General features: G+C 43.5%; 1 protein-coding gene across 11 annotated transcripts in view; it reads right to left on the bottom strand.

Annotated features, from left to right (window-relative positions):
* pcdh15b (protocadherin-related 15b) overlaps positions 1–14,681 on the bottom strand; it is a 1,349,261-nt gene that overhangs the window by 333,002 nt on the left and 1,001,578 nt on the right. For all 11 annotated transcript variants that reach the window (XM_080205457.1, XM_080205459.1, XM_080205466.1 and 8 more), the window contains 2 exons: positions 13,657–13,736; positions 2,864–2,954 (listed from right to left, as the gene is read on the bottom strand). In XM_080205457.1, the coding sequence (XP_080061583.1) occupies positions 2,864–2,954; positions 13,657–13,736 (171 nt within the window). The remainder of the gene's footprint in view (positions 1–2,863; positions 2,955–13,656; positions 13,737–14,681) is intronic.

Here is a 14,681-nt window from a genome sequence, read left to right as displayed (position 1 = left end):
TCCAACTCCTGTATTCAATGTTCTGACCGATGAAACTAAGCATGCCGAATGCCTTCTTTATCTCTCTGTCCACCCGTGACTCCACTTTCAAGGAGCTATGAACATGTATCCCTCAATCTCTTTGTTCTGTAACTCTCCCCAGTGTCCTACCATTAAGTGAGTAAGTCCTGTCCTGGTTCAATCTACCAAAATTAATCACTCGCATTTGTCTAAATTAAACTTTATCTGCCATTTGTCAGCCCACTGGCCCAATTGATCAAGATCCTGTTGCAATTGGAGATAACTTTCTTCACTGTCCGCTATGCCACCAATTGAAGTATCATCTGCAAACTTACTAACCATGCCTCCTATATTCGCATCCAAATCATTAATATAAATGACAAATAGCAATGGACCCAGCATTAATCCCTAAGGCACACCACTGGTAACAGGTCTCCAGTTTGAAAAACAACCCTCTACAACTACCCTTTGGCTCTGTCAAGAAGCCAATTTTGTATCAATTTAGATACCTCACCCTGGATCCCAAGAGATTCAACCTTATGCAACAACCTACCATTTCCCCTCTCTGGATGTGTTGGAAAAACTTTATTTTAAAATTTATTTATTAGTCACAAGTAAGGCTTACAGTAACAGTACAAAGAAGTTACTGTGAAATTCCCCTCGTTGCCACAATCCGGCACCTGTTTGGGTCAATGCACCTAACCAGAACATCTTTCAGAATGCTGGAGGAAACCGAAACACCCAAAGGAAACCTGGGGAGAACATGCAAACTCTACACAGTGACTCAAGCCGGGAATCAAACCCAGGTCCCTGGCGCTGTGAAGCAGCAGTGCTCACCACTGTTCCACCTTGTCGCGCAGGATATAACAGAGGGGGTTTTTCTCACCACTACCCAACTAAGTCTTGGTGCTTGTTTGAAGGTTCTGGTGATGAGGTCTTCTGCCAAATAAGTTTGAAAGTCTGTCCAAGAACATTTTGTTGCAAAAACAAAATCCTATTAAATGTCATTTGTAGGTAAGAACCTGGTCACTCAGGTGTGAGGCAGATGTGATGTTGCTGTATGTGGCAAAGGTCTGCCGATTTTTCACTCTTGAGCTGTGGTGATCAACAACGCCATTTTCTGCTCTACCTGGAGGTCAAAAATGGACTACTTTCAAAGGGACGTGATGTACAACCTCCAGATAAAGGGTGGGGGGGAAGAAATGTGCCCAACAATACCCTAATCCTGATGGCTACCTTTGTGTGCGGCTGCATCAAGCTTTGCACGGGTCCTCGGTACATAAACACCATGTGTCACTCCATACTAAGGTTTTACCTATCTCTGGAGTTGAAGGATAGGTCTGGCCAGGCTTCTGTGAAATGCTCCAAGCAGTTGGACCATGCTGTACCCTCAGAGAAAAAATTATGCAGAGAAACACTCTTAACCACAATTCCATTAGACAGTGGTCTGCACATAACATCCTGGGGGCCCTGCATAAAGACAGATGGTGGATCCTGTCAAGTGGTTCCTTGAGATGACTTTCAAAGTCACTTGCAGAAGACTTCATCACCAGATCTTTCAAACAAGCATCAAGACTTAGTTTGGCTGGTGGTGAGAAAGGCCCTCTGTGTCAAATCCTTTAACACGCCCAGAATCTCACCCATCAACAAACTGTCCTTGAGGTGGCGGTAGTGGGCAAGAGACCATTGTCCATCTCCTTGTAGAATGTGTCTTTGCAAAGGAGGTCTGGAGAGGGATGAGATGGTTCTCGTCAAGATTCATCCTGAGCAGGACTCTGGGCTCTACGGATTGTTCCCAGGGATGCACTCTTGAGACAAACATCAACTGCTGCTGGAGGACCATCGATTTGGTGAAAGACACTCTTTGGTCTGGCTGAAACTTGTTGGACTTCTAGACCAAAGAATTCCCCGTGACCAAGTGCTGCAGACTGGCATTCTCCAAAGCCCAGAACTATGTGTTGAGGGATGCACTAACGTTTGGGGCAGCCATCATAGTTTCTCAGTCATAGTTCAGTGAGGGGAGGGGAATGGTACAGAACCCCCTCGGGCCATATAACTGCCATTGAGTGTATATGATGAACATTATACATATCAAAATTGTGCAGAAGCCCCTCAAAGTACAACTTGAACGACATAGAGGACTAAAATGCCACTATACTTCTTTGTAACAACTATTTTGGAATGTCAGTAATGTTCCTTTGACTATACGTAAGCACCTCAGACTACAGCACGATCTAAGTAGAAAATGTGAATATCACTGCACTCGCTGTAATGGTCATTTGAAATGTTTGTAATAATCTTTCTGCTATTTTGCGAATAAAGTTATAATTTTGTAACAAAAAAACCTATCAAATGTCCGCTTAATATTTATGTGTTCTTATTGAACTAATACAGGGCAAAACCTGCTCTGCTGACAAGTTTAAGCAGAAGTTGGATCAATATCTGTTCAGAAGCTGGATTCAACATCATAGAAATATTATTGATGGTTTGTGTTTAGGTGAGTCAGAATAAGGCACGTACAGGGCAAGGACCTGGTCTTGCTAAATTTGCCCATTTGCCCTTTTTAAAGTAGGAATCAATGGGTGATGTAGCACAAAGTCGATGACAGAATGGAAGAGAACAGAGTAGAATAGACAAACGTTTCCCACTCTTAGATTTCTTGAGTTCTATTAACTTGGAAAAACAGTGCACCACAACAATGTTCAAATTAAATTAATAATTACAATGGGTGCATATATAAACCTTCCTAACAGTGATGTCAAATTACTAGAATAAAGCTTTATAATTCCAATAGAAAGGAATAGAATAGAACAGCTACCAACAGTAGAAAACAACTACAAATCAAAGAATTTAATTGGCTTACCGAATCAGGCTTGCCATCAGATGCTGTGACAATAAGTATGTATCGATCGGTGCTTTCCCTGTCTAAAGATTTTTCTAAGACCAGCAGTCCACTGCAAGAGAAAAAAGAATTCATAAAAAAGTTTAAATAACCATTCATGAATAAGCTACAATACCTTAAAAAATATTGATCCAAAATAGTGAAAGATGCAATCCTAATTTATTATATAGCATAATACGTTCCTAATTTATTATATAGCATAATACGAATGGGATGCTGGCTTTTATAGCGAGGGGGATAGAATATAAAAGCAGGGGGGTCTTGCTGCAACTGTGCAGGGCACTGGTGAGACCGCAGCTGGAGTACTGTGTGCAGTTTTGGTTGCCGCACTTGTGCAAGGATATTTTGGCCTTGGAGGGGGTACAGAGGAGGTTCACAAGGCTGATACCAGAGGTGAGGGGGTTGGACTATGAAGAGAGACTAAACAGACTGGGTCTGTACTCGTTGGAGTTTAGAAGGATGAGGGGGGAATCTTATGGAGATGTATAAGATAATGAAGGGGATGGATAGGGTAGAGGTAGAGAGATTCTTCCTGCTCTGAAAGGACAGCAGGACTAGAGGGCACAGCCTCAAGGGGGGGGGGGGGGTGCAGTTTAGAACGGAGTTGAGGAGGAACTTCTTCGCTCAAAGGGTGGTGAATCTCTGGAATTCTCTGCCCGTTGAAGTGATGGAGGCTACCTCACTAAATATATTTAAGTCACGGGCAGATAGGTTTTTGGTAGGCAAGGGAATTAAGAGTTATGGGGAGAAAGCGGGAAAGTGGAGCTGAGCCACTTCAGATCAGCCATGATCTTATTGAATGGCGGGGCAGGCTCGAGGGGCTAGATGACCTACTCCTGCTCCTACTCCTTGTTCTCATGTTTGTTGTGGGAGGGTTCAATGTTAGGCTGACAGGTAGCAAGCATCCTTTCTCAGCAGGATCAAGAGTCCAACATGGTGAGTTGCTTACCTGGTGTCAGTGTGGGGAATACTTTTGAAAGGAAATTAGAAGGCAGGGAGACAACCAGGAATTAGGTGCTAAAATAAAAGAAAACAGGATTTAAGGGCGGCAAAGTGGTTAACACTGCTGCCTTACAGCACCAGGAACCTGGGTTCAATTATGGCATTATGTGACTGTGTAAACGACATTTTCCCATGTCTGCTTGGGTTTCCACCAGTTACTCAGGTTTCCTCCCACAGTCCAAAGATGTGCAGGTTAGGTGGATTGGCCATGTTAAAATGGCCCCTTAGTGCCCCAAGATGTGTAGATTGGGAGGATTAGGGGGGTAAATATGTAGGGTATGGGGACAGGGCCTGGGTCAGATGGTGGGTGGGATTTTCTGGTCATGCTTGCTCCAAAATCGGAAAAATCTTGTCCGAGGTCAATGGACCTTTGCATGGTCCACCCCCCTGCTCCAATTCCTATGGTGGTGGGACAGGAAAATTCCTCCCCCCACCCTTTTGTCAGAATGTTGGTGCAGGCTCGATGGACTGAATGGCCTCCTGCTACACTGTACAAATTCTATTATTCTATCACGATTATTGCCTGAACCACAAGCAAATTGCTCCAGGTTCAAACAGATTGGAGAAATGAATGAGTGCTTGAGGGAGTGGCACAAGAAAGATGGATGTTACTTCATGAACCACTGGCACCAGGACTGGAACAAGGAAGAAAGGAGGAGTAAAGCAGTCATAACACTTTAAACCAGTTTTTATGGCTGGTACAAGGAGTGCGGTGGGCAGGGGTAGATAACAGTTGCAAAATGGGGCATTTTGCAGAGTGGCACAGTGGTTAGCACTGCTGCCTCATAGTGCCAGGGACCAGGATTCGATTCCTGACTTGGGTCACTCTCTGTGTGGGGTTTGCACACTCTCGCCGTGTCTGCATGGGTTTCCTCTGGGTGCTCCGGTTTCCTCCCGCAGTCTAAAAGATGTGCTGGTTAGGTGCATTGACCCGAACAGGTGCCGGAATGTGGCAACTAGGGGAATTTCATCGTAATTTCATTGCAATGTTAATGTAAGCCTTTTAATAAATAAACTTTACATTAAAATAAACAAAAGGGGAAAGAGCAGAATAACTGTCAGTAATTATGCTTTAGGTACCACAGGACAATGGAAATCTGAAACTTGGAGAGTAGAATCTTGAGCCTCCCCCATAAAAAGTATGGGATGGAGCAACATTTAAATAGTCAGAAGGGTGGTGACCCCAGAGCTTTCCCACTTCTACAACAATCAAGTCCATGGGGGGAAGGCCCATGGAGAGTCTTCCAAATATGGAGTTGAGGAGGAACTTCTTCACTCAAAGGGTGGTGAATCTCTGGAATTCTCTGCCCGTTGAAGTGGTGGAGGCTGCCTCGCTAAATATTTTTAAGAAGCGGGTTGATGGGTTCTTGATAAGAGAGGGGATTAAGGGTTATGGGGAGAGGGCGGGAAAGTGGAACTGAGCCACAACAGATCAGCCATGATCTTATTGAATGGCGGGGCAGGCTCGAAGGGCTAGATGGCCTACTCCTGCTCCTATTTCTTATGTTCTTATGTTCTTAACTAAGGTCCTTCAGTGGACAATTAATGCTCCTTTAAGGGCCTTATCCCACTGTCCCTCCCCTGTGGCCTCCTTACTGCCAGAACGCACCTGTGCCTGGATCCCTCATCAATCCAAGGCCTCTGGTGGGCGTAGTACCAGTAGCAACTACCAGCTTCCCAGTGGCGCTGAAAAGCTGCAAGTCTCTGGCTGGATGCCAGCTCTTGGGGAATGGGAATTCCGCCCCCCAGGCCCCTGACCCTGGGAAAGGTCCACTTCTCACCCGTTATTTTCCCCGGTGGCACAAGAAGTCGAGGACCTTCTCAAAAAGAGGCAATTTGGGCACTTTCACCAGCTCTCCGGCCAATGATCAAGATGACCATTTGTTGCCACAAGATTCCACTCATAAAATAATTTAATAAGGAAGGAGAAGTAGGAAATGTGAGGGTAAAACATTTCAGCAGAAGAGTGCATGACACGACACATGCTTTATGCAAACACACAAGGGTATAGGGATAAACTGAAGAAACTGAATTACACTTGAAGGGTATGATATGGTAGCCATTGCAGTGATGTAGCTGCAAGTATGTCAGGACTGCAAACTAAATATATCATGTTATAAGGGCCACACATTTGGGAAATGGTAGAGGGGAAGGAGCAGGATTTGTAATTAATAATGAAATCACTACAATGATGAGAGAAGATATCACAAGGGGTAAGCAGGCAATGGAGACAGATTGCCTAGATTTCCAACATCGAGGAATCCAGGGGGAGTCAGGTAAATTCGCCACTCATCTCCTCTGTTTTGTGACAAAGTGCCTGCAAAGACGCGATATTCATTGTCAGGGCAGGTGCGGACCGGAGATGGACCAAGCAAACCAAGAAAGAGATGCCAGATGCTGAGACTGGCTCAGTGCTGAGGGACATCATCTCAGTCACAATGAAAAAAGCAAAACTCTTTCCTCCTCACGCATGCCCCCATGTCAGACTATATCCCTCCACCCAAACTCGAGGTCCCTCTTGTCAAGGTATACCCCACAACATTTAGCAATAGGAGAATGGATAGGGAAGGAATAGAAGGATATGGACCAAGTAAGGGCAGAAGGTTTTTTTTTAAACCTTGGTTAGGGCAACATGATCAGCACAGGCTTGGAGGGCCGAAGGGCCTGTTCTTGTGCTGTGTTCTTTGTTCTTGCTTTCCAAAGTTTGGCATAGGGCCATGATAGGACATGGAGAATGGATAGAGGAGTACAGTGTAATATAGAGGACAAAAGAGGGTATGGGGCTGGATGGGAGGCATGGCAGGTATATGGGCAACATATCCAGGCATGGGGTCATAGGGATTTTTGATGGCACATGCTGGCCTAGGCACCATGATAGGCCATGTGAGGTAAGTGGGTCATGCCTTGGGGGCTGGAGTTTGGGGTTGGAGGAACAAGGAGGACCTTTAGAATTTGTGTTTTAAAAGACCCCCCATGCTGACTATGGTTTACAACTCCTTTAAGATGCCGTGAATATAACAGATGGCCCGAGCGGGGTGGGGGAGGGCGCCTGTGAAGGGGAGGGAGGGAGAGAAAAATGGAAAGCGAGATTTTGAAAAATAAAACAGTGGACGAAATTAAAAAACTTAGGTGAAAAAATAAAATAAATAGAAATGCGATGACAATGGAGGAGAAAGTTCATGCTCTGAAGTTGTTGAACTGAATGTTCAATCCAAAAGGCTGCAAAGTGCTCAAACAGTAAATGAGATGCTGTCTCCTCCTGTTTGCATTGGGCTTGAACATTGCAACAGGCCAAGTTAAAATCTCTCATTAAATCCACCATGTCTTTGTTACATGCTCACCTAATCTCTCCACTAATGCACTTTACAGCTGCTACCAAGAGGCCTAAATACTATGTCCACACCAATTTTAAATCCACGTACTTAAGGACTCCATCCCATACTCTGAGTTCTTTCGCCTCCGTTGATTCCGATGATGCCATTTTTCAGAATGTGGGGACATGAGGACAGGGAAATGGCAAGCGACAGGAAGGTCTGGGTCGAGCTCATGGATGGACTGAAGGTGTCCTGCAAAGCGTCACCCAGTCTCTGTTTGGTCTCTCCAGTGTAGAGTAGGCCGCATTGGGAGCAGGGAATGCAATAGCCCAGATTAAAGGATGGTGAGCAGGAAGGAGGCAAAGGCACAGGTGTTGTACCTTCTGTGATTGCATGGGGAGTTGCTGTGGGCAGAGGGTGTACTGTTGGATGTGATCGAAGAGTAGACCAGGGCATCCTGGAGGTAACAGTCGCTGCAGAATGATGACAGGGGGAGTGGTTGCATAATGCTGGAGTTAGTGAAAATGGCCGAGGATGATCTTTTGTGTGCGGAGGCTGATGGGATAAAAGGTGAAGGCAAGGGGTCTCTATTTAATTCTGGGAGGGAGGAGAGAAGGTGAGAAGAGTGGGGCAGGAGATGGATTGGACACGACTGAAAGCCCTGTCAACCAGAGTGGGTGGGAAGCTATGATTAAGGAAGAAGGAACATTTGTCAGAAGCACCAATTTGGAAAGTGGCATCATCAGAACCAAAGTATGTGAGAGACTGGGATGGAGCCCTTAAAGTAAGTGGATTTAAGATTGGTGTGGAGATAGTGTACAAGCTTCCTGGTAGCAGTTGTGAAGTGCATAAGTGGGAAGATGCGGTAAGCATGTAGCAAAGTCATGGTAGTTTTAATGAGGGATTTTAACTTGAATATAAATTGGACTATGACAAGCTCATATTGGAAAGTAGTGAACTTTTTGAGTGTGTTCATGATAATCTCCTTCAACTTTATAACCTAGAACCAACAAGAGGCAGGGCATTTTAAATTAAGCAGTGAATAATGGGAGTAGATTTAGCCAAAGCCTAATGGTGTGTGAATATTCATCTGATGGTACTTGCAATATGAATGGAGTTCAATGTGTTTGAAAGGGAAAAAACATTAATTAGCTCCTAAGATTTTAAATTTCGGTAAGACTGACTGTAGACTTCAAAACGAGACAGAGGGAAGGATTGTTCAACTCTAAGTGCTGGTGGGATCTTCCGGTCCTGCTAAAGACGGTCATGCGTGGCATGTTCCCAAGTGGTGAGCCAAGCAAAACACCAGACGTTGGTGGGACTGAAAGATCCTGCCAGTGGCCAATAGCAAGCTGCCTCTGCTGTCAGCAGGGAGACTGAGAAACTGCCCAGACACTTCCACAGTAAACTCGGAAAAATTACAATAGATCAAGGTGTTTGAAGAAGAATTTAATGTAATCAGAACCAGTGTATACCCCTAAGAGGCAGGAGCACCATGTGCCAAATAAAAACAGCCAGAATCAAGTAAAGAAGTAAGTTACAGCCTTAGGCTAAAAGGAAAGTGCAAAACCTAGCAGCAAGGTAGTGACTGAGATACCAGCTACATAAACCTCCAAGATATTTGAATCCCTTCAAATCTGGCTTCAAGCATTCTCAATTTTAGTTGCTTTACCACTTGCGGCTATGTCTTGCAGATACCAGGGCCCTAAGCTCTAGATTTGAAATTTCTCCGCCTCGCTTCCTCATTTTCCTGTTTTAAGGTATTTCCTAAAACCCATCTCCATAGCCAATCACTGACCATCTGCCCCAATATCTCCTTGTGTGGTTCACAGTGAAATGTTGGCTCTTGTGAAATGCCTTTTAACGTTTTACATATTTTATAAATGGAGGCTGCTTCTGCTCATTGTTATAGGTGGAAATAAATGGGTTAATATTTGCACAATGTTGCCAAGTCTAAAGCACAATTTTGACATCTTAATATACAGGCAAAACAACAAAATGACAGTCTTAGTAAATTTGACAGCTAACTCATTATAAAATCAATATGTTTGCTTTTCTTCTGGAGACTCAATCATGACCGGACTCAGTGAATTCTACCATCAACAATTAAGGAAGCTGCCAGAGGTTTTTTGACACAATGGATCTGCCGAACAATATTTCAAACCAAAACACCATGGTCCTAAATAAACACAGCAGAATACCTACATTTATGTTGCACGATATCAGCTTACAATGGGCCAGATTTTGCTACTGAAATAAGGGAGAAGCAAGTTACACTCATTTATGTACGAATGATGCAGTAACCTCAGGAGATGGACAGATTTGTTTTATATTAGTGTCACACGTACGCTTGCATTAACACTACAATGAAGTTACTGCGAAAATCCCCTCATCGCCAGGCTCTGGTGCCTGTTCGGGTACACTGAGGGAGAATTTAGCACGGCCAATGCACCTAACCACTCATCTTTGCATAACTAAATATCCAAAGGTTGTAGTTCTGTCTGGCTCACTCACTGATTTGCATTTTATGGTGCAAAGTTGTTGAATTTGGATGGAGGATCTGGACTAAGCTCATCACAAAAAAATTCAAGAACTTTATATCAAGTTTAGTGTGCTTTTAAAGTTGTGTTAAGAGTTATTTACTGTCACTCGACCTCTCTGGCATTAAAAATTAGCTAGAACAAACAAGTATGCCATCTCTTTCTTTAGGCTTTAATTGCTGGTAATTTGAACATTGCAGCTTTTTTTAAAAAAAATTTCTCCATTCCACCTTTTTTTCTCTCTTCTAATCCAATCTTTCTTCCCTTCTGTTTGTTGCTCTTTTTGTATCTGATTTGACATTAAATTCACCTCCTCTTGACACTTCCTTCTTAGACCTGATGCTGTTTATTTCATAACCCTTAGATGTGATTGGTTAAAGAGACACTCAGTTAGTTGCCGCATTCGCACAGATCCCAACTGCTCGTACTTGCAGGCATCACCTTGTAAATTTAGGAACTTACTCTTCAAAACAAAAATAAGAATCGAATTGTGAAAGGGCAAGACAACTAATTGCTGATGCTGATTGATGCCCTTGACCAAGCAAAGTCTGGCCCATCCTGCGATTGTCAAATTCCTTGTTCCACTATGCCAGTGATAATGCACCGAATTTAAGAAAAGTCAAAAATAAAAGCAAATTTAAGATTGGTAATTGTTTGCATCGTGATGTATTATTTATTTTCTCCTCTGGGATTCCTTCACCTATAAAAGATGATTGCCAGGCAGCAACCAAATCTGGGGTGTCTTCCTGTGGCGCACCATTACCAATGGCTACCGAGATTAATCCATGAGAGGCAGGATTTGTCACCAATGTTGCACATGAACTACCAGGTGTCATTATGGTTAGTTATTTTCGGCATTGGCGTCTGTTGCCAAGACGTTGTAGCCATTGATCATTGCACATAGAACGCATCGCCATTTTCCTCTGCCTCCAGTTAGAACCTCCCAGTGTGTTTTTTTTTAAATTCATTCATGGGACATGGGTGTTGCTGGCTGGCCAGCACTTACTTATCCCTCATCCCTAGTTGCTCTTGGAGGGTAGCTAAATACTCAAACACGTTGCTGTGGCTTTGGAGTCACTGCAGATTTCCTCCCTTAAAGGTCATTAGTGAACCTGATAATCGACAATGGGTTCATGATCATCAGCAGATTCTTAATTCCAGATACATTTTATTGAATTCAAATTCCACCATCTACCAGGGTGGGATTTAAACCCAGGTCCCCAGAACATTAGCTGAGATTCTGGATTAATAGTCTAGCAATAATAATGCTAGGCCATCACCTCCCCTGTGTTTAGGATCTTTCTTGCAAGCATCCTTGAAGTGGACCTTTGGGCATCCTACTGGCTGGCTGTTTCCGGTTAACTCAACATAGAGAATGTCCTTGGGTATGCAAATGTCTTCCATTTTGCACTCATGCCTTAGCCAATGAAACTGTCTTTGTTTAAAGAGCACAAGCAAACTTAGGAACTCTGCTTCTGAGAGACATTTGATTTCAGGATTTGTTCAACAGATTACTTAACTCCTTTAAAAATAAATACTTGGTGCTTCTACGACCTGATTTCTTCCTTGACTCGGATTTTGTCAGATGTTCAAAGGGTGAAATCACGATGCATTTTGTTCATAGTTTTGCTGTCATCAAAATGCCCAGAACTAATCTGGCTCACGTTTTTGAATGATTTAAAGTGTGGGAAAACATGTTTTTCAGTTTAGATGTTATCTATCAGTAGTAGTTCTACTCCATGAAAAATAAGATTTTACTCTTCCATCTTAATTTTCCAAGCTGATAAGATGGGTAGCACAAGGGGATGGTTTTATGACTGCAAGGGAAATTGAAATGTGGACAGATTTTCCTGGTTAAGTGCAGCTGGTAACACTTTGCACCTGACATGTGCCAATCAAAATACCAGCAAGCTGGTTTCCACCAATTTGCAGCATTTAATTCATTTAAACAATGATCTTAAGCTTCCTGAGCAGCTTTGCCCTTGAATTTGGAAGTGTATGACTGTATGTAGTGGGGTCATGGTCATAAATTCTTGCAGCCTTTAAAATGGGATGAAAAATAAATTGTAAAGGAGAGAGAGAAAGAGGTGGCAGAGAATATTAAATGAAAGCAAACACAAAACAAAGACATGGGTCTTGATCTTATGTGCCACTGGTGGATACATTTCCCATCTGGGAGGTGGCATGCAAATAGGGTGGCCATCCATACCACTACCTTCCCATCCGACCCCGAACAGTCCATAATACAGAGGAGGGGGGTAGGCTGAAATCAGCTGTCCACCCACCAGATTGAAGTGAATAACGCAAGGGCCAAATTAGGCTATTTATCAAGCCCCATTATGATTTGGATGAGTACTTGGCACACATAACACATTCAAGGCTATGGGCCATGTGCTGACAAGTGGGATTAGGTGGGGCAGGGGAGGACCTTTCATGCACTGGTGCAGACTTGAAGGGCCAAAGGACCTCTTCTGCACTATAGTATTCTATGATTCTGATAATATGCAATCCATTCCATAAAATGTTTGGTGTGGGCAGCAGGGTGCCCAAACCTGAACTTAAATATTTAAAGGATGGGAAGAAAAAAGGCGGTCATCGTGTTTCAGGGCTGCACTTTGTCAATCATGGAGTGCCCCCCTCCCCCACCCTATGTCAAACCATTCCCCTTCCTTCTCAGCTGCTCCTGCCTCAATAACACCATTTGTCCTCTTTCCCCTTCTGTGCCCGTCTCCCTAGCCTACCCCAATCTTTGTAGCCCAAGAACTTGGACACAGCTGCTCCAGCAATCTACGGGTCTTGATCTGCTTTTGCTTCTGCAGTTCCAGCAAGGTCACTGATGGTTTCCTGGAGCTTTCGGGATTGATCGGCCAACAACTCCGAAGACTGAGATGTCCACCCCCCCTTCATACCCTGCCCTCAATAACCCACCCTGTAGCGCTTTATGGCCATAGGACATGAGGCATGTGGACCATACAGGCTCCTCGCCAATGTTGTTTCCAGTTAGAGGGATGCCATCTGTACTTCCCTGTATTATTCAGCCCTTGTAATGTGATCTATGAGCACATGGTGGAATGACAACAACTGATTGTTTCGTTGGGGATAGGAGAAATGGAAGTGCTATTGTCTGAAATAGGTTAACAGAGCACTATCCAATTGAGTAATGGTGGTGTTACTAGTCTCCAGTAGAATTGATGAACAGATGCAGCAGAAAGTGGCATGGTGGCACAAGTGGTTAGCACTGCTGCCTCACAGTGCCAAGTTCCATTCTGGCCTCGGATGACTGCATGTGTGAAGTTTGCACATTCTCCTTGTGTCTGTGTGGGTTTCCTCTGAGTGCTCCAGTTTTCTCCCACAGTCCAAAAATGCGTGGGTTAGGTTGATTGACCATGATAACTTGCACCTCAATGTCCCACGTATTAAGGTTACCGGGTAAATGAGTGGGGTCACAGGGTAAGCCTAGGTATGAGTCAGTGCAGACTCGATGGGCCTAATGGCCTCCATCTGCACTGTAGGGATTCTATAATAAGTAAGTGGCACACTCCAATTGGCCCATGATTGCATGATACCCATGTTACCTGTCAACATGTTGCACATTTACCCCAATGCTCTTGCCAAGCTACCATCTCACCTTGTATCTTTTTCATACCATCATATGTACAACTGAATACTTCAGTAGGACCACATTCATTTACAATCATACAACTTAAAAACTTGACATACTCTTGTCTCCAAAGACCGCCACACATCACGCTATAGCAATGAAATGAATGGGGAGGAAAGTGTTGGCAGTGAATGTGGCATGCTGAGTCCATCCCCAAATTTCCCATCATGCATAGTCATGACATTCACTTAATGAGTCACATTGGCTACATTTGTCAGGTTATCAATTTTGTCTTACTTTTGTGTAATGTTAAAAACATGCTGCGGATCTCCATTTTGAATGTGATAGGTGATTGGGTCCCTCTCACGATCAGTTGCCTAAAACATATAGAAAAGGAAGCATGGTTATAATACAGCAGTTAAAGGTCGTCAAGTATAATGTACCAATCTGAGGTTCCTAACCCATTTTAGATGGATTTTCCCCACACTCACAGTAACTGCTTGCATGCTGTGGGCTCATGCTAATTGCTACGTTGGTGAAATTGTTTCATTATCAATTGAAGAACATTCCAGTTTATTGTCACACAGATCTTCTTTTCAGCAAGAAAAAACAATTAGGGGCTCCTGAGTGTAATTGATTGTGTGATTGAACACTGGAAGTTTCTACCATAGAGAATTTAGCCATCAATCTTCAGAGAAAGCACAATGAACAGCTGTTTACTAGAACTTGAATAAGTAGAATAACAATATGTCCAGAGACAGAGAAGAATCAGTTTAATGTCTCCGCTGAAATAACAAAGGAATTGCACACATGAGAATTAAGTATTTAGTTGCAAACAATGTCCATCAACAGGATTAAACATTTTGTTCTGGTTATTCAATTGGAGACGCAACAAGTCAAAAATTAGAGGCTGGTTCACAATCAGGTGCTTCTGGCAAGGGGCAGCATTTACATAGGCACTAATAAGGAAGTCATAGACCTGTAGTCCCTGGATTTTTAACCCAATTAAATGGTTCAGTGTAAAGTCAGGGCTGCAGGTTTGCATTTTTAGGATCACAACTGCTCACAGGGCAAACAAGTGAGGTGATATGGAGTTTAAGGGCTTGTTACAATTATTGCAAGTTGGAGCAACACTCATCCTCAAATGGCAGCTGCAAGGCAGCAGTGCAAAGCACACTTCACAAAAAGACTGAAAGGCTTGGTAAGGAATTTTTGGGTGGTTGCACAGATAGCAATGCCTTGAGACAGGCAGCAAGCCTGGGAAGCAGTCACTGATAATGTCAGTGCTGGTCTCGACTTTCCTCCATTTAGATGCCGTATTA

This window comes from Carcharhinus amblyrhynchos, chromosome 17 (assembly GCF_965287045.1).
Source record: "Carcharhinus amblyrhynchos chromosome 17, sCarAmb.v2.hapA, whole genome shotgun sequence".
NCBI lineage: Eukaryota > Metazoa > Chordata > Chondrichthyes > Carcharhiniformes > Carcharhinidae > Carcharhinus > Carcharhinus amblyrhynchos.
The sequence above is the reverse complement of the archived record's forward strand: the minus strand, read 5'-3'. Positions and strand labels throughout refer to the sequence as shown.